Here is a 26594-nt window from a genome sequence, read left to right on the forward strand (position 1 = left end):
ACAAAAAATGTGTTTAAAGAAAGTAAAAATACTTACATTTTTTCAACTGAGGCCAACAAATGCTTATAAAATTTATAAACTATGGCTTTTGAAGTGTTTTCATGATCAAGGGTGAACATGTCCGAAGCTTCCAGGGGTTTCTTGGCCCCAAGCTGCACTATAGGAGTGAACCATGAGAATATGAGCCTTGAGGGCACTGAGGCAAAATTTTCTGGACTTGGTTTCTGCAATAAAAAAAACAGAATTTGTACATTACCCAACCATGCTAACATATTAAATACTAAGAACTTTAAATACACTCTTCCTTATAAAGACAGTAAATTTTAGAAATTAAACTCAAACTTCAAATAGGTATCTAAAGCACAATTACAGAAGCCACCTTACACAAAAATAAACAATAATAATTAATCAATATAATAAATCACTCAAGAATTATACTAAACCAAATTAAATAAGTCTACCACTACAAACCATGCCCCATCAAGTGAATATGTTACGCAAACAATGATGACTGTATTAGGATTTGCTCAAGAGGAATTGAACCATACTAACTACTTGACAATGACGGGAGTGGAAAAGTCCATAAGAACAGTCAGAGAAGTTGATCAATTATTTCTAAAATTCTTTTCTGAAATTCTTGGTTTTTTCACGTTTTGAAACAAAGAAACTGTTTAGCTTGTCTACTGAAGGGTAGTGTAAACATAAAGAGAGGTGTTAAATTTGTCATAAAAAGAATAGAATAAAAACACTATCACTATGAGTTTTCTAGAAGCTACCCTATGAGAATGATTTTTAGATTTAGAATTTGTGATAATGTAAACTGGACACTATACTGTGTAACCGTTATCTTCTGTACAAGAAATTTGTAAAATGTGAAACACTGTTCAAATTACATAATGTCTCATAACTAACCAATATAAGATTTTTATCTATTACTATAACTTGCATATTGAAGACCTGAATACATTATTGTATGCAATATATTACACAGCAATTTCCAAGTAAAACATATCTGGTTTAAAAGATTCTATTTGTGTCATATTCTTAGTACTGAAACGCTTTGAGTTCATTTATCAAAAGCACTTAAAAGACATAATGTGCTCACTCGCTAGATGGGGCAGATTTGATGAGACCATGATTTTATTTGAAGAGTTTACCTTTACTTTATTTTACTTTATATGATATTTAAGCCAAAATTCTATTGCCATAACTCATGCTAAATATTTGCTCTAAATGATTTTGACAGTCAATGTTTATAGAGAGTTAAAGAATTCAAATACGCATGATCTACTTTAACGTGTCTTTTTCTTAAAATTATATTGTAATTTGATATAAACCCACAAAGCTTTTAAGTATAAATCATGAGATTTGACTCTTAAATCCTCCCACCAGCTGATAGTGCTATTTAAAACATATCTTACGCTTGCTCATGGTCATGCTCAAAAGTCAAAAACACTGCCACAGCAAAATATTTACCTAGCAAACACTGGTGGGCACTCGTTGGTATATTATAATTTGATATTTAACTTCAAGTGATATTCTAATTTAAACTTTAATTTTCATGGACAAAACACTAGTTATATCTATTAATTATATAACAATATTATAATAATACTTAAACGTTGTATATAATTTCCAGTAAAACCTTTACAAAATTTTAGAATAATACAATTTCCCACTTTTGGGTAGTTTCTAAAACCATGCTATCTGTTCAGGTTGTACTCAAAAACAAGTTATTTCACTTTATGATTTGGTTTCAAAAACAAAAGTGTGATATATTCAAACCTTGTAGAATACATAACATTATATTACATAATATGTAAAATAATGAATTCTTTTAATCCATTTTGAGATGTTTGAGCTAATTATTACAGACATGAACTTTTAAAACATGTGTTTTGGTTCAATCATGGACAGGAGACAAGAATGGTGGAGGGTTAATCTGTAATATCTTTTAGTCCAAAATAACATAATTTATCAAACTGCAATGAACGTGAGGTAGTCATCTTGAATTCATTCCACTATTAGTCAATTCTTCCATCTTCAATAACAAAATTCACACAAAGTATTAGGCTGTATAAGCCAAATCATTGTCCTAAGACCATCAATGGATCATCTCATCCCAAAATTGAAAATCAGCCTGATTCTGTGAACACACTCGCTAAACATGAGTTTTATTATTGGAAATCACAGAATCCAGATACACTCGGACATAATCATACGCCTCTTGGTATTGATTCTGGTATTTTATAATGTTACAGCCAACAGGAATTTGTTATGAAAATTTGCTTACATTTGTAATTTAGATAACATATAACAGGCTGCCACACTGTGTTTACTTCATAAATATTCTCCCCAAGGTAATGAATGAACAGGTTAAAATAACACGTAGTCATTTAACAAGTCTATTTACATTGATGTCAATATATGAGTTGCTATTAATTATCATTATAATGTTGCAGAGTTTTACAACATAACAAGTTCGTGAGGATCAGCTAATTAAACAAGCCTTAGTCTTATCTAAGGCCACAGCATTCAAAATCTGAAACAAATGTTAGTGACACTGAGGCAATTTAATTCTGAGAGATCCGTTTTTATTTACTATTTATTAAAAGCATTAAGATAACCTGGGCTGTCTAGGTTACAGGTTTATGTCACAATAGATCCTTAGGGTTGCAGTGACACGAGTATTCTATTACATAAATATATCTATCCACTATATCTTATTATACTTACTACTTACTTTAAACATAAATATGTACAGATTGATCCGTTTGATTTGTGGGAGAAAATTGTATTTTGGTATCACTAAAGGGTAGAAGAATGTTTTAGCTCAACTAATCCAAAGAAGAACTTGTGTGATATTTCACACTTGTCATCCATCTCAACATAGCAAAGTGTTTTCATATTGTACTAACACTCCTATCACCCAATATTTGTCTGAAGTTTTTGCAATTTTAAAGCATAACTATTCCACGGCTTGAGGATATTCAACTCACATTCACTATCAGTTACGCAACATTAAAACCATAGTTTAGATACAGTTTAGGTACAAGAAATCTTGTTGATTTCTGTGTATGAAAACTAAATTTTTTCTAGAAAAACCTTTTTCTTGTTTTGAGGGCTTTTTTCTATGCCATTAGTATTTAAATCAGTTATACTAGACATTTTAAAGTCCAAATCCATATGTAAATTTTTATTAACCAATCCAAAAATTAAACCCATAACACTTGATTAGAAAGCTAAAGCTGTCTTACTTTTACACTATGGTAAAAGTCTTCGGATAAATTCTTATACACCAAACATTTGTATGACATGGCTTCATGTCCATTATTTGAAAATTTCACAAATCTAAAAAACAAAAATTTAAAAATATGAGGTACATTCAAAAAATAATGAGAGTTTTCATTTCTTGAAAAAAAAAAGTATTTATTCATCTACATGTTATCATCTTCAATATAGTCATATTCGTTCGCCCATGTTTCATCACCTGTTACAAAACGTTTCAGTAATTCTGCATTGTCAGTGACTTCATTTACTGACTCCTGAGCAACTTCCATTTGCCTGTGTTGTTCAAAATTCAACAATTTTTGAACAAATTTTAAAATTTTACTGCTACACGTTTCATACCCAAAACATTAAAAAATATTTTATGTATGGCATAAGCAAATTGATATGCCATCATGAGGAACTTCTATGATCATAATATGGCGATCGATCATAACCATTTATTCCAACTTTTTCATGTTTTCATCCGTTGTTGATGTGATAGGGTGTCCAGAGTGTTTGTCGTATTTACGGTTATCTTTGAAACGTTTATATTACTCGTAAACCCTTGTTTTACTCACAGCAGACTCACCATAGGCCTTTGTTGACATTTCCCATACTATGTTTCTCTTTATTTCACTTCTCACACAAAATTTGTACAAATTCTTTGATACATTTTTTTAACAAACGATATTCGCTGAGTTAATAAAACACGTCTAACCTCAGCAGTTGCCACTGAAAAAGTAAACAACGAATACAGCTAGAAATTTTATTATACTTTAGGAGCATTAGTACCAACATAAAAAAAATAAATCTTTACAATAAGACTCCAAACTAGTAAAAGTTAAAAATTCCCACTACTTTTAGAACATACCTCGTATTTCTTATATGCGGACGTCAAGATTTGGTTGGTGTTGGCTCTTGTAAACGATGCAATCACAATTAAAAATTCACAATGATGAATAAAATCAGCGTTTTGTCTATCTAAATTAAGTACATATATAACTTAAACTTATTTAAGTTTAATGTTCAATGGGTATTGAGGGGGAGGAAAACGTATTGATTAGATAGTATTAAAATGAGGTCAGACCACAAATAAATAAAAAAAAACAATAATTTTTGGTGTAATGTCTGCCACAATAGATGCATAATTATTTTGAAGAGAAAACTGGTTGCTCTACAAAGAGTGCAGAAAACTTTATTTATATCATTAAGAGTCTGAACAAATTTATTTTGAGTCTGTTTTGTCTTTCTGTCTATCTCCACATCTCCTATTGACCTATAGATTTGAAATTCTGTATGAAGCTTCATTTTTATACACTTAACTTTTTATGGACTTAAAAATTGGCACAAGTTTTTTTGGCCTACATACATGCCATCTTCAAAAATCACCTTAAACAGTTTTAAGTTATATTATGGTGTTTTAATATAAAAATTATTGATTATAAAAGTGCCATACAAGTAATAATTAGTAAAAATTTGAAGTTTAATGATTGTTACCTTATATTTGTGATTGTTTTACCATCTTTTGTGTAAATTTTATAATTTTCTCCCATGTTGAAGTGTATAAAGAAATGTAATAAATGTGTTATTGTTATAAATAAATTTATTGTTATTTAGGAAATCCATTCAATATATAGGACCGAAGCTTTTTAATCAGATTCCAAGCGAAATAAAATCATGCAATATCTTGAATTGGTTTTCTAAAATGCTGAGAGCTTGGCTTTTCACACATCTTAATATTGGTGATTTAAAAAATGTTTTGAGCTGAATATTCAATTTTTAATTTTTTCAAATAGTACACTAAATTCTTAATTTATTTTATTTTACCACTATTACAACTTTTTGTTATTTTTCCTTGTAATTGGTATTAGCCAAACTTATAATTAATATATCAGATTTATTGTGATTATAGATTAGTGAATGGCAACTTTGTCTATTGTATTGTATATTTATGTATACTATGTATGTGTGTGTATATATATATATTTACTGTTTATCATTATATGCCTGTATGGAGAGCAGCTTGTTGGCTGGAATATTTGTTTTTATTAGGAAAGGACTCTTTTTATTTTATTTTGTAAATTATTTTGTTTTTGTTACACTGACCAAAAACCAGTAGCTGGTCAGTGTATTTCCAAAGAATGTAAATTATTTTGTATTTTGTCTTGTAAATGGTGGAAATAAAGTATTATTATAATATTATTATTATTATTATAAGAAACATATGATTGAAGCTATCACAATGTGAGAAAGCATTTGATAATAAGAATGTTACTACATACATCTTAAGTGTAAAATTATTAGATGCAAGAGGAGAATTGGTGTTGTATTTTTATTTAATCAAATAAAGTTTGTTCAAAAGATAAAAAGAAAAATTCATATACATACAGTTTGAGTTAAAAGTATGGATGCACTCTGTTTAATTTTATGGATAAAAATTGGGGAGATGAAACTCAGGATATTTTTCTAGGAAATAGAAGTGAACTTTTTAGTCACTGTTATACAACTTTGCCCATTTCCCCAACATGGGATTTTGGGGAGAGCGGCTCAACATTTTTAATGTAAAGAACATCTGATATAAAAAAACACAAGTTAGTAAGTTTTAGCTGTTTTATTACTTAATATAATTGTAATTACTAGTGCTACTGTAACTTTATATTTAAAATTTTTAAACTGCCCCCCCAAAAAGCCCATTTTGGGGAAATGTTACGCTTTTGTTTCCTAGAGGGTGTCTTGAGTTTCATTTTTCTATCTTTGTCCATTGAAGGTTAGGGAGAATCTATCCATGCTTTTAACTTAATTAATTTCAATGACCTATTAATTTGTATTGGGCTTTAAACACATAAATACACAAACAATAATAAAGTTTTTTTTAATTATTTCACCTAGTTTTATAGTAATGATTTCCACTGTCTACTCTACAAGAATCCAAGCAGTTAATACTATAATTACTCATATTTACCTCTAAGTTGGGGTATTTATTATAATTAGGTGGTTTATCACAGAAGAACTGGAGAAAAAGTAAGGCACAATGCAGGCCATATGTTGCAATGTTCATAGAAATTAAAAAGATGTCTTCAAAATCCTAGAAAACAAAATACACACAAACTTATTATGAAAGAAAACAAACCTGAAAATGGATGATATTAAAAATAAATCCCACATCCAAAATTATTTTAAAAGTTCCTACAGATACAAATTTCAACATTAGCAAACGTGTAGTTAACTGTAGTGTTCATCTTCTGAAAGACTCCATTAATGTCTATATTCACAAAATAACTCTATATTCAATATTATTTTAGCCCTAAAAATAATAATTTTTTTGTTTGGAAAGCATTCTAAAAATATTTATTTTGAAAATTTCAGCTCAGGTAATAAACTCACTTTTGACCTTTACAATCAACACTTAAACAACGTTTAAACTTAACAATCAACATTGTATACTTCTAACAAAATTAAAATAGTCAAAAACCATGCTTGTTTATAAAAAGGTTCTAAAACTGATATTAATAATATAGACCCATTTCACTACTAAGTAATAAATCCAAAATCATTGTAAAGGCATTAGATGCAAGGATAGTTAGCTTTGTGGAAATAAATAGTTTAATAATTGACACTAACAATATGGTTTCTGAAAAAACAAATACAGAGTCTCATCATTTATTTCTTTTGTGAACAGAATGTCAAAGGCCTTGGATCAATCACAGTATAGTGCCAGCAATTTCTGTGATCTATGCAGGGTCTTTGCTTAAATGTGGATCATAAGGTGATTAAGACTAAAATGTCAAATCCAGGTATTATGTCTAAAACACTTCAATTAATTATTTCTTACCTTGAGGGGAGGAGACAGAGAGCTATAATACATTCTAACAATAATAGTTATCGATATTCAAAGTCGATTAATGTGCACAATGAATGCCGCAAGGTTCTATTATGGAGCCTACCTTGTTCCTTATCTATTCTAGTAATTCACCAACTAATATTATTCACAATATTGTTTTGTTTGATGATGATACAAGTGTTAAAATTAATGATCAAAGTCTTGTAGAATCTTGAATTGACAATAAAATTTACATGAACTGATCTGAGAATTGGTTTGAGTCTAGCATTATTTTTTTTAATACAGATAAAACAGACATAACTCACATTCAAACAAGAAATAATGATTATAATGTTTTAAATCAAGCAGTACTCAATCCCACTTAATACCATACATTTCTATGTATTCAAATAGACACAAATTTTAATTGAAAACATCATTATGAGTCACTTGTTAACAAATTGACTTCATTCTGATCTACACTGAGGATGATTCAACACTCTGTTTCGCTGGACATAGTCAAGATAGTCTACTTTGCTTATAAACAATCTCTCCTTATATTATAATTATAATGTTGTATTATGAAGGATGCTAACAAATAAAGTTTTCAAAGCTCAAAATTTAGACTAAGCAGAATATTTTCAAGAGTACATTTTAGAGTCAAATGCCTTTGAAAATGTACAAATACTCATTTTAACCAACCTTTATATAGATATTTCATGAAAGGTGTCTCAAATCTATTGTTAGAGAATGGATAATCATAGAAAAGTAAACAAAACAGTTTCTTCACAAAATTAACTGTTGAGATCAGTTTTTACACAAAATTTTTAAAGACAGGGTTCATAATCAACTGTCTTCCAAGACATTTTTATTGTTGCAGTTAACATTCAAACAACATTTCAAATAATCCCGAATAAATGTCAATTGTTGTATTTGTATGAACTGCATACTTTCATGAAACAAACAGATGAGTACTATTCATAAAACATTTATAGACATGAATTAGAGTAAACTGTTCTCAAAGGTTGACTTTGTTGAAAAAAATGTTTACTGCACAGTTTAATGAATATCTGTTCTCTATACAATTGATCTGAGACACCTTATATAACACACCTTGTACACATGAAACCTTAGTATTCATACATAAAAATACTCATGTTTTGTCAATTTACAAATCAACATTTGTACGATACACGTCGTTTCACTACTCAATTATCTAAGGCATAATCTTTCTTTATTTGAAAGAAACGGACTATAGAAGGAAATTCGTAATTATTATAAAATTCCCTCTAATATAAAAGTATTACTTTTGAACAACGAATATTATCAGGAAAATATTGTCAAATAAAGTGTACTATATTAGGAATACATTTTGGTGATGACATTTATAATTTTTTATTTATAAAAATTTTATTTATTTTTTTGTCAGCAAAAAACTCTTATATTATATAACCTTCTATACTGTAGTACAAGTTACCTTTAGTTGTTAAGTACTGTATTTAATAGTTTGATGATGCATCTATTTGCTATTATACTCTTACAATAACAATTTTATGAAATGTTAATGTGAAAATAAATGACAATTACTACAACTATTATTACACTGAAGACTAATTCTCACATCAAACACACATGTGCACGTGTGCACACACACACACACACCACATAATTTTTTTTAAATAGTATTCTAACATAAAGTAATACATTTTCTTTATTTAATTGCCTACAAAGTATGACTATACAAGAATCTCACAGAGTGTAAGTAGATCCTGATGTAAGAGTACATCTGAGGTGTCTGACACAGTACTAACAGTAGACTGACAAAGAACAGGAGATAAGACACCTGGACACCCTGTATCTTGTGTAGCAGCACGAGGATCATGATCAGGCTCTGGAACATAAATCCATAATTACTAAATATTAGGTGAAAATACATGAAAGCGGCTTTATACCTAGTTGCTAGTCTCATGTACCTAAGATCCATACTAAATCAGGGGCTTGAATTGCTCAGATGTCAGTTAGTGCAGATTTGATCATGAAGATTCTATCTGACTAATTACAGAGGTAAAATCTAAATCACCAGATTCAGGAAATACAGTTAATTAAGATGTAATAAATAAAAAAAAAAAACAATTAGCTCCGAAATGCTAAAAACTAATTTGAAAAATTCAATTCTAAATTTTGTGCACTATAAATTTTAAGAAACGAAGAAGTTTTTGTGGTCAGTGAGATTTGTCTGCAGCAACGTTGTAGAGGGTCATCTTAACTAAATATTGGGTTCAAACATTTTTACTAAGTCTATATTATTGAACTACGAATAGCATACAAACATAAATTATTGACAGTGTTTCTAGGCCAAAGTGTGTACTTAAGCCATCAGGGAATACTAGGAGTGCAGCTACTTGTCTACAGCTTCCTCATTAAGTAATACTTTAAATACAAGATACATTAATATGATTTTAAAAGATACTTATTTAAACTTAATAAAATTACACCTTATTAATAAATATTACTTAAGAAAATTAAATTTCTTATAAATAACAAACTTGTTATTTCCATCCGTCATTTTTCATATACACATATTGCAATAATTTCACATTCTCGTCTTTTTATTTACACCTGATTATAAAATGCCCCCAAACACTTCTTTAAATGCCTATAATTCTATATGGAATGAACAGTATATATTTACTAATTTTCCTATGTTAAGAAAAGATATCTGTCTTTAATCATTTAAGTACAGAGTTTTCAATGGTGCTGTAACCCAGTACTGCCAAATGTATTTATTGCACACAGAGCTGCTCCACAGTCAGCATACATTTAGTGTGTTTCTTACCCACCATTATGAACTTCAGCAACATCTTAATTTACCAAACTGTCACCAGAATTTCCTGATTCGTCGCATCAGATCGTGATTACTAAACTATACATCCACGATTGAGTCCACATACCGATCGGCGATTATTCTCAGAAAAAATATGCACTGCTGAATGCTTAACTCACAACAATGTATCTGGACCAACCTAAAATTATTGATAAATCATCCTTAACATTATTACAAATAATTCCTACCATACAACCTAAACCATAAAAAAATATATAAAAAAGTTACAGTAGCAACTTAAAAAACGCAGTTGAAAAACTATATTTAGCGCTCAATTGAACATGCTCATAGCTCAACCAGTTTTTTTAACCCATAACCAAAAAAAAACCATAATTGATATAAACCACAATTAATTTAAGTAGTACTACTGACAGTGAAAGGGATGGAAGTGAGGCCTAGATGCTTGAACAAGACAACACTGAAACAGTGTCACAACATATTGACTCAATAACAAGAGTCTCTCGTTTGAATTATATGACACACAGTAGTTAATTATAAGTGTTACTACTGACAGTGACAGGAATGGAACTAAGTACTGGATGCTTGAACAAGACAACACTGAAACAGTGTCACAATATATTGACTCAATAACAAGGGTCTCTCGTTTGAATTATATGACACACAGTTAATTATAAGTGTTACTACTGACAGTGACAGGAATGGAACTAAGTATTGGATGCTTGAACAAGACAACACTGAAACAGTGTCACAACATATTGACTCAATAACAAGGGACTCTAGATTGAATTAAAGCCTTTTCACTGTCATCTATCTGATTTGATTGCCTGTACTACTGTTACCCAATTAAAATTACTTTGACTAAAAATTTTATTTAGCGAAGAATCACACTTGCAAAAAAACATGCAAAGATTAAGTTGCTTAGATATCACAACATTTCTTGTACACTAATTGAAAGAGGATTTTTTAAAGTTTAGGCTTAATGTTCAAAAGTATTAATTTGTTTATGGGTAGTATTATAATGGAAGGCAATGGCTGTCAGTAGTTGCTCTTTACATGTTCGTCTTAAGCTCTTTGTGAGACCCTCCGAAGTCCAGTTGAGTGGTGTGTTTGCACACATAGCACTGCCTGAGTAGTTTACGCTTCTTTGTGTCATTCTGGGAGAGTGGCCTTATAAAATGGCGACCTTGGAGGCGTAGCGGGTCTTGTGTCCCGCCTCCGTAAAATAGTTTTAAAAGTTATCACCAGGTGCCATCACGATACAGGACTAGCAACACTATACAGCGACACTATTAGGAACAACTGAAAAGTTCCAAAAATCTCCGCTAGACGTCACAGTAAGTCAGTGAGAACGAACTGACAGTCATTAGTCTGCAACGGAAAATGCTGTGCTTCCTCATATGGGACCAAACGGCAAATGCCGTGCGCACTAATTTGAGTATGTTTTGCTGCACTCGTCAACAGGTTAAAAGAGCAATTCTTGTGTGTGTATATAAATGGCTCTTTGTGATTTAGCATCGAAGTCCAATCTTTATTTTTTTCACTAAGTTCAAAACTATTCTATATACGCAAATTTCATCTTTAAAAGCAATGGGACTGTATGCAATACAAAGTTTTTTTTCTTCTTGCTCCTAGTGACTCTCAGTCCAAAGATGTTTCCAATGTGATGGCTAGGGAAAAGTTCTGCCCCTGCTCAATGTTTGGCCACCGTTCTTTCCATAAATAATTTAAACCATAGGTTGGTACAATTATAGTACTTAGAAGCCCCCTCCTGGCAGGTGTGCCATTTCATTTTCTAAATTTTTCTGGTGATCTGAGATTCACTTTGATCATGAATGTTGGGTATAATCATGGCAGCTGTCTAAAAAAGAAGGAGTGCGCAACACATGTTGCAAGCTTCTCTGAGGTTTTTTTTTTCTCAAAATTTCAGGTCTATTGCTAATTTTATTAGGCGACATGTGTTATTACAGCATGTTAGATTTTTAAATGTCATATAATTATTATGAAATATTTTAATTATGTCATTGAATTAAACTCAGTTTGTTTACAAATTTATCTATCCTATAATTTTCTTATTGCCATCTCGGTTACTCATAGATCAAATTTAGAAATTGCTAATGCTCAGCCAAATCCCATTGAGTGATATGCACCATCATCAAACTCAATGTAATTGCTTATATAGAAATAACATGCAAAATTTCAAGTATATATGTCAGTTTGTTCAAGTGGACAGATAGACAGAAATAAAACTGTTCCAACCTCTTGAGTTATAGGCTTTACTAATGCACACCTCATTATATTTTAAGTGTTTAGTAAATAAATATTTATACCCTGGTATGGTTCTTAACAGGGAGCCATTAGTATACCATATTATTTGATTTGGTGTGAATAACAAGTCATTTGTCTCGACCCAGTTATCTCTAGGATTAACTTATGAGGGGCAAAAGGACTAGTTCTCATATCATCCCTGGCAAACAGAACTTGGAGTTTTCTTTGACAAAGAGAGAATGTCCTGCACCTCCAGTTGTTGACAACTAGTGGCCTCTCTTCAGTTATTTAAGTAAAAAGTCAAATCATCTTTATTAGCTTATTAATTAAGAATAGGTACAGTGTCAATCATAAGAAAAAAACTGTATAATTAACGAAGTACAAATTGTAAAATGATACAGGTAATCTATATCTGTTGATAATCGGATGCATGTTTCTTTTTTAAGAAATATGCTGATGGCCAGCAGATCAGGTAATACATTTCCAGTGCCTTGAAGGATCTCCTTAATACTAGTAGTCACATATATTCAGAGTTATAAAATTATTCAACACTACTGTCTGCTGTTTTTTAGGCTGTCAGACCATGTACCAAAGAACGTAATGATTGAAAGTTTTTCGTTCATAAAATACCATTTTACTCTCCTAATCACAATATCTAGGTGGGCATTTCATGTTAGTTTTTAATCTAGAATGACCTCCACATTTTTTTTCTCCTTTGGAAACGCTAAGAGAAACAAGCCAAAGGTCTTTGAAGCAGGTCAGGTTTCTTTGTTTGTCTAGTTTGTCAGGATTGATTCTGAGAGGTGATCTGCTGATTGTTATTAGGAATATCAGCAACCATTTCAGGAAACCATCCTTGAACAAGGATGACCATTTCATCTATATTGCTCTAGTGTTCACTGAATTAAACTAATTTTGTTATTAGTATACACGGTGAATATAAAGTCAGGACCCCCCCTCTACTTTTTTCTATAGGTAATATAAGGAGATATCCTTTCGGTAGTGGTGCAATATGGAAAGGAAGTTTCATTTTATGATATTGAACATTTTTTGTGTCCCCCAAAAATGTGAAATTTTGGGGGCAACCCAAAAATTTCAAATGTAAACCCCTATCAAGTGACCCCTCATTTTAAAGAGCGTGAAAAAACTTAAATAGTGGTGAAAACCAGAGATCGCTATCTCTTTCCTAATCCAAAATACTAGCCAGTATTACCAGAACAATTTTAATAACTCACCACGTCACGAAGTCAAATAAAATGTTCAAACTGAAGCCCTCCTGCTATTTGGCAGTGAAGACAAGCGGAGGGTGAACGCCTCTCTGACGTTTTGGAAAGTCTGAGGTGGTATTTGGTTGCAAGAATCAATAATCCTGTTTCTTAAATCTTCAAGGTTTGCTACTTGTGTTTTGTACATTATGTATTTTATGTGACCCCATAGAAAAAAGTCCATGGGTGTAAGGTTTGGAGACCGTGCAGGCCATTCTATTACACCAAGCCTACCAATCCACTGACTACGTAGCTGAGTTCCCAGGAAATGTCGTAAAGCACGATGATAATGTGGTGGGGGCACCATCTTGCTGGAAATGAACGATTTATTCTTCAAATTCATGTTGATTCTCTCTAATAACAGTATTTATTGCAGTAAAAATTGATTCCTGTAACATTTTCAAAAACAGTTGACCATTGAGATTTCCATTAATAAAAAATGGTCCTATAATGTGATTCCCAATAATCCCGGCCCTCACGTTAACTTTTTCTGGGTACTGGGTGCGAGATTCACGGAAAACATGGGGATTTTCTGTTTCCCAGTACCTGCAGTTGTGTTTGTTCACATCTCCATTGACGAAAAAACTGCATTCATCACTAAACACAACGTTTCAAACAAACAGTAGATGAGCAGAAATTAATTAGTGCTTCCATTTCTTCACAAAATTGTAGACGACGGTCTGGATCGTCTTCGCTTGACTCATGGATAAGCTTACTTTTATAAGCGTGAAATTTATTTTTTTTTCAGTAACTTTACCACAGACATTTGGGAAACATCACAAAGATTTGCTACTAATCTGGTGGACTGCTGCGGATCTTCAACAAATTGTGCAACAATTTCAAACTGTTTGTCACCGCCTAAAGGAGGCCGACCTGAGCGTGGGGCATCTTTGATGGAACCAAATTCTCGGAACTTATTTCCTAAAGTTCTTAAGTATTTCCTTGTCACAGGTCTATCAGGATGTGCCAAATTAAACCACCTTTCTGCCTCATGATAATTTTCATTCGATGCACCGAAAGTAAATATCATTTCTACTTTATCTTCATGACTACGTGCCATTTTTACTCGTAATCAGTATTAATTAGATAATATTATTTAAAACTTACAATGCGAAAATGCATCTAATAAATTATTGGAATAACACTAAAACACATAAAAACTTATCAAAATACTTCACGGAACAGTAACCACACAATACCACTGGATAATAATGATCCACTAAGATAATAACTACTGTCAAAGTATGACCTGTTCTAACAAGATTGAAACAAAGAATGGACTAGTTTGTACTAACTGTACTTCAAACCGGGAAAGCCCAGTCACTCATTGACAATAAACTCCTTATCATTGGTAGGCGTGGTGTAATAGAATGGCCTGCATGGTCTCCGAACCTTACACCCATGGACTTTTTTCTATGGGTTCACGTAAAATAAATAATTTACAAAACACCAGTAGCAAACCTTGAAGATTTAAGAAACAGGATTATTGACTCTTGCAACCAAATACCACCTCAGACTTTCCAAAACGTCAGAGAGGCGTTCATCCTAAGCTTGTCTCACTGCCAAATAGCAGGAGGGCTTCAGTTTGAACATTTTATTTGACTTCGTGACGTGGTGAGTTATTAAAATTGTTCTGGTAATACTGGCTAGTATTTTGGATTAGGAAAGAGATAGCGATCTCTGGTTTTCACCACTATTTAAGTTTTTTCACGCTCTTTAAAATGAGGGGTCACTTGATAGGGGTTTACATTTGAAATTTTTGGGTTGCCCCCAAAATTTCACATTTTTGGGGGACACAAAAAATGTTCAATATCATAAAATGAAACTTCCTTTCCATATTGCACCACTACCGAAAGGATATCTCCTTATATTATCTATAGAAAAAAGTAGAGGGGGGGGGGTCCTGACTTTATATTCACCCTGTATAAAACATTACAAGAGCAATTTTCAAATTGAAATTCTAATAAATATTCTATGCTTCTTTCTTTGGTTGACATGCTAAATAGTGATTTACCTATGTATGTAATATGCTAATGCTACCACAGAAATAAAAACTTCTCCTCTTGCAAAGACAATAATTATTATATGTTAGGCTATAAAGAATTATAATTTATATGATGGAGCAGTAACAGAAAAAGACCAACTTACATATACAAAAAATTGCACTATAGGGGCAGCAAAATCAGCCGGGTATCCATTCCTCTGTTGGGACACATATGTTAGGTTGGCCACACTGAATGCCATGAGCAGGCCTATCACAACCTGTAAGAAACAAATGACTTATGAAACTTACTAATTTACATCAATAATTATCAAACAGACTATCTTTGTTCAAAAAATAGATTTCACACTCATTAAAATAAATACAAAACTACAAGGATTAGACGAATCTGAAAATTAACTCTGTGATCTTATCTTTGGAAAATCTGAGTAATTTTATAAATATTAGACTGATTAGCAGGGAAGTTTCTTCCTTATACAACAGTGTACCTCAAGTTACTGAGGCTTTACATGTTGCTTAAAACTCTGTAACCTTACTGTTACTACTCACTTACATAAATATTTGTATGCAAAGAATAATTTGTAAACGACTTATCAATGAATTGTAAAATTTACTCCATTATGTTACTCTTATTTATTTATCCCTTTGACACAAAATATGTAAACTCATGAGTGAATATAGATAAATTATGTGTAGAATAATAAAGGTACCTTGTGTAGTATTTTGTATAACCTAAGGTTGATTAATCCTTAGAAGGATCATTAATTAATATTCCAATAACCAGGGAATTTAAGGGCCAAAGTTTAATGTGGTGTCCGAACCATTATTTGTAAATAAATTATGCTGGATAATTATTTAATCATTTTGGCTGAGGTTGGGTTGACATCTCCTGGTGAACTAAGACATACACACATCTCTGGTAATGCCCGTGCTGACACATGACCTGCTAGTAATATAATTAGCATTAAAAACTTAATTCATTCTTGAAGTATATGAAAAGTAAATAATGATTAGAAGATCTCAAAGCTATGTTTTGAGTCTGTAGATCAATTTAATGCAATTATACATTTCACTCTCTTTCTGAAGAGGTTCTATTTTTTTATTTATTCATAACTTTTTAAAATTTGGTTTCACAGATTAAGATAAGTAAAATATTACGTCTTTCCTCACACAAGGTATCTAATCTGGTAAGTTAATTATTTCTGAAACAAATTTGAAGGTATTTTTAATATATTTTTTAATTTAACTCAAGCTACAAACACAAACACACACACACACATACTAGTTTTTGTATAGTGAATTTGTGTTCTTGAGATGTTCATCAAAGAAAATTGATTGCAAAACATGTACATGTTTTAGATACGATCTCAAAGAGGAGCAACTGAGTTTTCTACGCAAAACATAGGTATGGTGGAAAGGATTGATTTAGCTCAATATTGTGCACCTGATGAGACAAGGAGAATACCTCTTCATCTAGATTACACTGGCTAGCTCCTGGATAACCAGATTGAGCTCCTTTGTAGTTTAAGTGTCTGATTTCAAAACGATGCAAAGAGTTTGTTTTGAACATTTTTTTCACAGACTTTTGATGCATCTCTTTAGACAGATGTGTACTTCAGATTCCAATAGTCAATCTGTATCAGTATCAGATTTCAGATGCTGCTATAAGTGGAAGGTGAATTCGAGCTTAACTCAATACTCGCACTTCTTAAGGTTTCAAGATGGCAGCCATTAAAATTGTTGTACAGGAAGGAAGGAATTTTTTGATTCATCATAATACTTTCTACTACACTATGTCTCATGCAGAAAAAAATTGAAATCACACAATTAGAATTGTTTAACAATCAACTACAATTATTTACCAATGTTTAATCTAAAGACAAATGTGATAACAAAAATATAGATGCATATCAAGTTTACTTATATATTGCGTGTTACAGTAGCAAAATTATCAAGCACGATATTTGTAAAGGAAAGAAATGAACTTGTGATCAAAATTTGTATTGTGTTCCATACCTATTTAACTAATTAAACATAAATTTATCTATACCAACACCGTTTCTAGAACTGTTGAGTATTTTTATAAAATAAAATTTGTTTATTCCCCTTCACAATCCAAGAACGATGAGACTATTCAGGAATTAAAATTATGACCATGTATCACTGTTTGTCTCTAAGTATGATTAGTGTATCATTGAGTGTAAAGTGTATTCTGTACTACACAATCCCGTCAGAAGTACAAGACCGCTCTCAGCCAACAGCTTGTACTTCACCACTGGATGAGGTCAACCAGCAAAGAACAGATAAAAATTGAAACCAAGAATATGAGTGTTGGTTGTAATAATTATTCTGACACCTAGACATGACACAATGTTTATATATATATATCTATATATATAAAAATGAATGTTTGTATGTTTGTCCTTTATGGAATCGTGAACTATTGGACCGATCATGATGAAAATTTGTACGTATATGTATTTTTCCACGGAGAAGGTTTTATAAGCTATGCCCATCCCTTTCCCGATTCAGGATTCCGCCCCACTGGTTACAGAAATACCCATAAGAAATGCATTGCAGCAAACATATGTTAACGTCTTTTCAAATTTTTAATCAGCTGTTCTTTGTAAACATATATTACACTTATAGTTTTAAAGCATAGAGTAAGCTTAAGAGAAACGACAAATTTTGTTTAAACTGTTTTTGCAATCACTGTTAAACATAGACTTTACTATCCAGATAATACAATTCAAATTTGACGTAAAAATTCACCTTTAACTGCAATATTTATTTAATATAAACCATGCTCATGCTTGATCAGAAGAGTAATGCAGATATCATAATTACTATCTTACGTTGGCTACAAATATAAAGAATGTTATAAAATCAACCTTAGTTGTTTTTTTTGACAGAAGTATGGTTCTCAAAACTCCGTGTGTACATATTCTCTCGATCGAGACAACAAAGCAAGCTTAATCGTGGCATCGGAGATATAACTAATTTAATCTAAAATTTATTATAGTAAAAAAAAAAATTTACTAAGTAATATAAGGACTTCGGTTCTTAAGATTTGCGTGCGAAGCCGTGGGTAACAGCTAGATAGAGGCAGGAATATGGTACATACCTTCATAATACGCCCAAGAGGCTCACGATGGAACTACTATCAATTATCTCAGCAATGTTTAGAATGTGATAGAAAAAGAATAAGTGAATATAGTGTACTGTTTTCAACGGGAGATTGCGTGCGAAGCCGCGGGCAACTTTTGCAAAAAATTATTGAAATGCGCAGCAAAGCGCGCCGGGCCCGCTAGTATATATATAAAACTAGCCATCACAACTGCTTAGTAAGTTATTAACAAACATTTGAAACTTTACATCTAATACCTTTAAACGAGCAATTCTTGTGTGTGTATATAAAAGGCTCCAACGATTTTCATGAAATTTAGTATGCAAAAGATTTTGGGGGAAATAAATCGATCTAGCAAGTTTTCGTTTTTAGAAAACATTATTTTATCCATGTTTTCAAGCAATGAAAACTGCTACAAAGTTAATATTTATTTATTTTTTATTTCTTTGTCTACATTCTATAGTAAATGACATGTGACATATCTTAATAAGAGTAGTAAGCCAATCCTCACAGCTGATGATTCATCAGATATGCCAAAGAGTAAAAATAACATTTTTGTATAAATTAACGAAGGTTCAAACAGAAAGAAAATTTTAATTGTAATATAACTTTTAAAACTAAACCTATTTATCTATTTCTATACTTCGTCCCACATGTCTGCTAAAGTCAAATGCCTGCAAACCTTAACTAACATTATACAAGCAGAAAGGTCTCATGATTTAGATGTTTCAATGTCTACAAGATTTGCAGCAGCGTGCGTCACAGTGTGTAGCTACTGGAAATGACGAGCAACGAGAATACTGATTAGAAGAACAAAGACGTTAAGACGGAAGACATTGTAGGGCTTTAAAACTTAATAATTATTTACCGACATATAAATGTGCCGTTACTGCAGCTGTGCAATATCATGCCTTAGGACTATTTGAAATTGGGTTGAATTGCATTTCCCTGAGGAACGGGTTTCTTATTGTATAAATAGAAATTCTTTTGCTGTTGTTTGCATGAGCAAATTTTTATGGAGCAAACCAAAACTTTCAAATGAATTAGTACGTCTTTTTTTAAACCGTCACCCATATTTGGAAGAGTTTCATAAAAAAAATAAAAAACTTAAATGCATTTTTTCTCTAGCATCCTTTAATACAGAAGATGACAGAACAATAAATAGCCAGAGCATTCATAGTTTTATAGTTTTGCGGACAAGTATATCATAAAATGAATCCCAAAACACGATTTACCTAAAGGAGATTAGATCGTTCTAATTTTGTGTCTTAAAAATAGTTTTGATAACACTTAACACAGAGCCACTTCTACCACTGCTATCATCTGTTTATATTAGTTATCAGCTGTGACACAAAAACAATATCACTTTGTTTATCTCAACAGCTTTACAATCACTGCCTGCCTTCAAAGTAAAAAATAATACCGACAGCTTATGACACACTGTAAATGATCTTGTTTTCAAAATAAATTAATAATTTTTTAGTAGCATAGTTTTCAATTAAAATTTTTTTTTAAAATTTGAAATCAGTATGTTATTGACCAATTCAATGGAAGTCAGAAGTTATTAAGACACAATCACAACTACAAGGATAAGTAGTTTCTTTGATTGTATAAGTTAAATAACATATAAATAATGATTTAAATTGAGGCACGGCAAAAGTGAGCACTCTGACCGCTGTCTGTTGAGGTTAGGTACAAATATTTGAACGGTAACAATCAAAGTTACAAAAATCAAAGTTACGTGGCACAGCCCTAGTAAATGTTATTTTATGTAAAAAAAAAAATGCAAAAAATACAAGGTTTTGTATAAGAAATATTGGAGTTGGCCACTATGTTGGACCTACTATAAAGTATTTGATGTTCACTGTTTTAAACTTTATCTGCAGTGGTTCAAAAAATATAAAGCATTCACCATATAATCTAACTTGGTAAGTAATGGATATGGTGTCATTATTTCGTGGTATTAAATTTCCATAATCATGTTGGCAAATCTATTAACTATACTCAGATTTTATTACTGAATGTAAACATGTTACAAATAGTCCAATAAATAATAAAGTCATTCAGTTTTTTACTGCGTTTGAAAATTACTCACACAAAAAAGCTCTAATAGGCTATAGTTTCTAAACAAGTTCTAAAAAAGTTTTTAAAATGTTTTAATCCAAATTTGCAATAGAAAATTGGTTGTTCCATATGTTCTAAAATAAAGTTTAAAATTCAAATTCTGAAATTCTAGTAATAATTATATTTTTAATTGTCACTAAAAACCAGTTAAGTCCCCTATTAAAACTTTCATGTAGATTTAGTCGCTTAAGATACTGTGGTGACACAGACTAAATGGACACCACATATTATAGTTATACAGAATTAAATACATATTAATACACACATACACATAATAATATTAATATACATATTAAAGGCCACATTTTAATAAACAATAGCTATTTAATGAAATTTGCAAATATGTACCATTAATTTAGCACACTGGCAAATGAGTCTAAAAATATAAATAAGATAATATAAATGCGTAATAACAATACGAGCATTTTAAATTGAAAATACTGTACTTTTCAATTATGTGTATTTCACACCATAACATCTGAATTTCTAAACAGCTTAACTACGCTTCTCTCCTCTAAATTATGTTATTTAAAAAGTGTAAAACTATAGAGTAGAGACACTGTTATAATATTCTTAGCCTTGAGGTAACACATTATAATAATGATTGACTCTGCTATCAATTCTATCAATGTTGATCATCAGTACACTTACGATTTTGGAAACATTCAGCCATGACCAAGGAATATGTTTTGCTTTGCTTCGATTGATCCAGCCAAACTCTAGAGGAAGGAATATAAGTAAGAATACACCTGGGAACCATAAAAGGACTGTCTTCTCAAAACATGGAGTTAAATCAGGATCTTCAGTATGCCATGTGATATTGGAGTCCTGAAAACAGAAGAGGCTTATAACAATTTTTATTTTACATCCTGAGAGAGGTTTTGACTTGCCTGGATGAAATCATATTAGAGATTAATTAATTTAACAAAAATATAACTCTTCTCTCTATTGCCATCCTGGAATGATCCCAAACCATTGATTTTTGTTTTATTTTAGATCAAAAGCTTCTATGTGGTACATTATTTTATTATATGTACATTACTTACTTGAAAATTCAATGATTTAATGAAAATTTAAACTACCAAATGAGCCTCCATTCTCCTTTGTTAGTGACTGGCTGTTTGCCAGATAGATAGCATAAAGTATTTTAAGACATTAAAATCAGGTAACATCACATCAGGTAATAAGTCACTAATTACAAAACCGATAGTGGCTTTCAGAATAAACCATCCTCTAACTCGGTCAAGGAGCTACAATTTTCTCCTTAATTATTTTTCCCTCAATGACTTTCCATTTCATGACACCAACCAAGAATGTAGCCACTGTTTTTATGATTTTTCATTTTGTGTTTTGGTTACTAAGCATACATGTGTCTACAAAATTTACTAAGGGTAGTTCATACTTAATGATTATATAGTGATACTCTACATGATTAGTTTTAAAAAAAGTATACATGTTAGATTAAATTGTAATGTTGCTTTAACTGCACTAAGACAACTTGATCTATTTATGATAGCCTCTCAGCAGATCTTTACGATCAGCTGCTGCGTGTATCAATCACTTGCTGTATGTGGAGTACGACAGTTGTCAAGCATCCTAAAAGTAATTAGGATTATTTCAGTTTTAACTAGGAAATACAAAATTCTGAGAATAACTGGGTCAACTTCAATTTCTTTCACATTTTAGTATGACGATCAGGTAGTCCTTTGAAAGTAGGAAACATAATAATTAAGTGTCGGAAAGCCATTGTAAAAATTGCTGAGTGATAAGAAGGTTCAGAGTATATGTATTATCACTGGCGCAAGTGGGACAACAATCAAATCTGTCATGTGTGTGAGGCAACTCTAATACATATCATATGCATAAAAGTATACATTTATCCTTGTCTTATTAACTTAAGATATGCAATATACATTGAGACTAGAGTGCTAACGATGTCTGAGCTTGAATTTAGAAACTATTTCGAGGAATATTATTATTTTTGTGCCAGCAGTGCAGGGTGATGCCACCGAAGCCTGTACTGTTGGCCAGGAGATTTGTAATTGGTATTTTCACATGCAAAATAATCTGATCATGTGCCCAGCTTTGGGCATCATCCCACACTGAGGCAGAAAAATAAAAAATCCCTTAATAGTAGCCTATGATATAAAATCTAGCTCAAATCACATGAGTGCCTCAACCCTTCTTCAGATTGTTTGAGATAAAAAGTGGCACAGTGCATGTACAATGAATCTTCTTATCAATAGCTAAAGTCAAAAACTGGCTGCAGTATTGTAAGCGGTCACCACCACAATCAAATTAGGAAACCAAATTATCGATTAGAAATACCTAAACTATCAAATACAAAAACATTCTAATTATAAATATTTACAAATAAATATTGCCAGCTCTTTTTAATGTGTTGAATAACAATATTTTGCTAACTTTATTGAAACATAATAATATTTATCATTTGAATGGTATATGAGTAATGGTTATGTAACCTAAATATGTTATTTTTGTCAAAAGCTGTCAGACAATAATGTGACACTAAATAAGTTTCAACATTATATTTACTTTAGAGCGTTAATACACATTTTTTGAAGGTTTACAAACTTGAATTGTGATCTAAGTTATTCTGATATTTTTCAGAGCTGTAACCGTACTGTACCAAATTATAAATTCCTTGAAGAAAACAAGTAATAGGCTAATTAAGAATGCTATTTTGTTATTATTATAGTGGTGATATATACAATGTTTAGCATATTTCTTGTTTCATTTTTGATTTGAAATGCTATTACAATATTGTCATCAATATTTATAATAGATTCAGGTCCACTTTATTAAGCGGCCTACACCCGTTCGATTGCTCTATTGAATGGTTCGTTTGTTTTTATCCTAAGGAATAATTCGATATTACCATTTATTTAACTTAGCATATTATTTCAACTTATTAGTTATAGTAGTTTTAATGTAAACAACTAGAAGTAACTAATATTTTGAGACTTTGAAATTGACGATGAATATGAGGTACATATGTACATACGTAATATGTATACATTGTGTATGTATGTATGTGGGGTAATATGTATGAGGTGTACATATTTTCCCAAGTGACGAGATTTGTTTGTAAAAGTTTCAACATGTGGGTTTGGCTCCTGGTAAACATGGGGAGAATATTTTCTCCTTATTTCACAAAAGCAGTTACTCATTGATTGATATCAAGCTGAGCAAGTTTTAAATATTGTACGGTTTCTTTGATATCTTAGTATAGGCCATACATGGTATTATTGTTTTGTAATGTTATTGTTAAATTTATGTTTTTAAAATTGTAATGTACGAAATTCTTCTTGTTATGGTAATTTATTATAACTCTTTTTGTGTACAATTTTTACATATCGAAGTTGGATAATATATCGAACCATTTGATAGAGCAATTGAACGAGTGTAGACTGCTTACTAAAGTCTCCCCATAGATTCTTTTGTCAATCTCTTATTAAAGTACGGTAATTCTAAGCAATATATGGGTCAACCTCGATTTTTTCTCATATTACAATATAATGTTCCAATAGTCAATTAGAAAAGGAAATGACTAGAATTTCTTGCCGGAAAGCAGTTATAGGGAGTAGGCAAACTCATATTACAATATAATGTTCCAATAGTCAATTAGAAAAGGAAATGACTAGAATTTCTTGCTGGAAAGCAGTTATAGGGAGCAGGCAACCGCGAGAATTACCTATTAGTGATCAGGGGCACTGACGTGATCTGGGCTTCAAATTTGGAACTACTCGAGTTAATTTTTTTTCTAAAAGAGCAAGCAGCGCGAAGCGCTGCGCAGCGGGCAAGCATCGTGCGTGATCTTCGTCTATACTGAATTGATTCAGGCCAAAGGAATGACACAGATTCCTTTACCAGATTTTTACGGAGATTTTGTATTGGACGGATTATATTGGTTTACTTTGCTTTCCAGCATATAATTATGTGTTTAAAATTGTTTTACATACATTACCTACATTATATTGTAATAGCCCATGTAATAACAATTTATCAGAAATTTTTAATAAAAAAAAAGGATCACGCACGATGCCTGCCCGCTGCGCAGCGCTTCGCGCTGCTTGCTCTTTTAGAAAAAAAATTAACTCGAGTAGTTCCAAAAAATTTGAAGCTCAGATCACGTCAGTGCCCCTGATCACTAATAGGTAACTCTAAGCAATATATGACCGTCTGGCGGTTGCCTGCTCCCTATAACTGCTTTCCGGCAAGAAATTCCCAGTCATTTCCTTTTCTAATTGTCTATTGGAACATTATATTGTAATATGAGAAAAATCGAGGTTGACCCATATATTGCTTAGAATTACCTAAAGTACAACCTAATCAAAATTCGGGTGGGATACGATAAGTGGACCCGGTTTTTTTTATACCGGTATTGACAAACAATATTACTCAATTATAACTTTCGATATGACTAATTGATACTGATTTTGAACAATAACTAACTTGTATCAACTATATAAATACTTTTTCATATAATAAACGTATTTTCTTTTTATACATAATAACAGACAGTTGCAGATCATCTCTGTGAGTATTTGTGCAGAAGAGAATTATGGTTTTCTAGAGAAGATGCTTCAATAACTTCTCGAAAATGGTTAATCATTGCTATACAGGAGAAAACATATAAATAATTACACATATTTTGTATTTATTGCTATAAAGGTTTTTATGTTCTTATCATTTCATAATTAATTATGAGTTTCTCCTATTTCTAGTTCTAATAGTTTGTTTGATCATTAGAGCTCATTTATTACTCATAAGATTATCACTATGTGCGTTGTATTAGTTATTTTAATTTAAAATATAATTGTGATTATGACTATAGATATGTTGATAAGATTTAGAAACGCATATTCAATAAATGAATCGATTATTGTACTAATCCATATAAAAAAACCGGGTCCACTTCAAATCAAAATCTCTTTAGTTTAAGGAAGTTACCCAGTTCGCAGACTTTGTTCCAATCTGTACGATTTGAAGAGGGCTTTCGTGAAAACTCAAACTTAGAATAAATCTAGGGAGTTCAATATTTTTACTGTATGTAAATAACGCTTTTACAAAGATGCTCACCAAGTTTCATCAACATCGTATTAGTTTAAGTACAGTCTGAAAAATAGGCCTAACTTACCAGTCTCTAAAATAAACAATCCTTAATTCAAGCTCTATTAAAATATTCCTATGTCATTCTAAAAATTGGGTAGATCTTATGGTAAATAATTAATATTAGTAATTGTGAAAGTAATGGCCGGAGTGGAAAAGACAAGTTGTGTATTAACCTATTGCTATCCTCCTCCTGAACAAAACTATTTGTAAAATTTAAAGGGGTGCAAATGACAAATAGCGAAGTTATAAAACATTAAAAGTGAAACTATTTTTTCTTACTGGGAGTAATATTTCATTGTTTTACGGGCATCACGTGGTGCGGAAATTAAATTAAATTTCCTAATAATTTAACTGCTCACGTAATCCACAATCAAATACATAAATAACTCTCAAACTAATTGACTGTATAAGAGTAATGTGAATAATGGTGTGAGGCAGTGAATGCTACTGAATGGGACAGTTGTTGATGCTCTACTAAGCTGTTCTGACCACAGAACACTGAGATAAGCTATCAGGAACCGATAACCTGAAAATCATACATAGCATGAAGCACAGTACACAAATATAACCATGCATTTACATTTAAACCATTAAAAAATATAGTTATTTGTGATTTGCATTCCCTAAAACCATATATATATATATATATAGCCTATATCTTTATTTAGGAGGAAGAGCAGAATACTTTACTAACGTTGAACTTTTGATTGGCTACTCTGGCTCTTAACCTTTCTGATACC

The 26594-nt window shown here is 31.4% G+C and overlaps 1 protein-coding gene across 1 annotated transcript in view; it reads right to left on the reverse strand.

Annotated features, from left to right (window-relative positions):
- Positions 1–26594, reverse strand: part of LOC124356929 (multidrug resistance-associated protein 1-like) — a 90848-nt gene that overhangs the window by 63828 nt on the left and 426 nt on the right. The window contains 5 exon segments of the mRNA XM_046808236.1: positions 37–224; positions 6233–6355; positions 8844–8981; positions 15614–15727; positions 21370–21546. Of these exon segments, the coding sequence (XP_046664192.1) occupies positions 37–224; positions 6233–6355; positions 8844–8981; positions 15614–15727; positions 21370–21546 (740 nt within the window).

This window comes from Homalodisca vitripennis, chromosome 3 (genome assembly GCF_021130785.1).
Source record: "Homalodisca vitripennis isolate AUS2020 chromosome 3, UT_GWSS_2.1, whole genome shotgun sequence".
Classification (NCBI taxonomy): Eukaryota; Metazoa; Arthropoda; class Insecta; order Hemiptera; family Cicadellidae; genus Homalodisca; species Homalodisca vitripennis.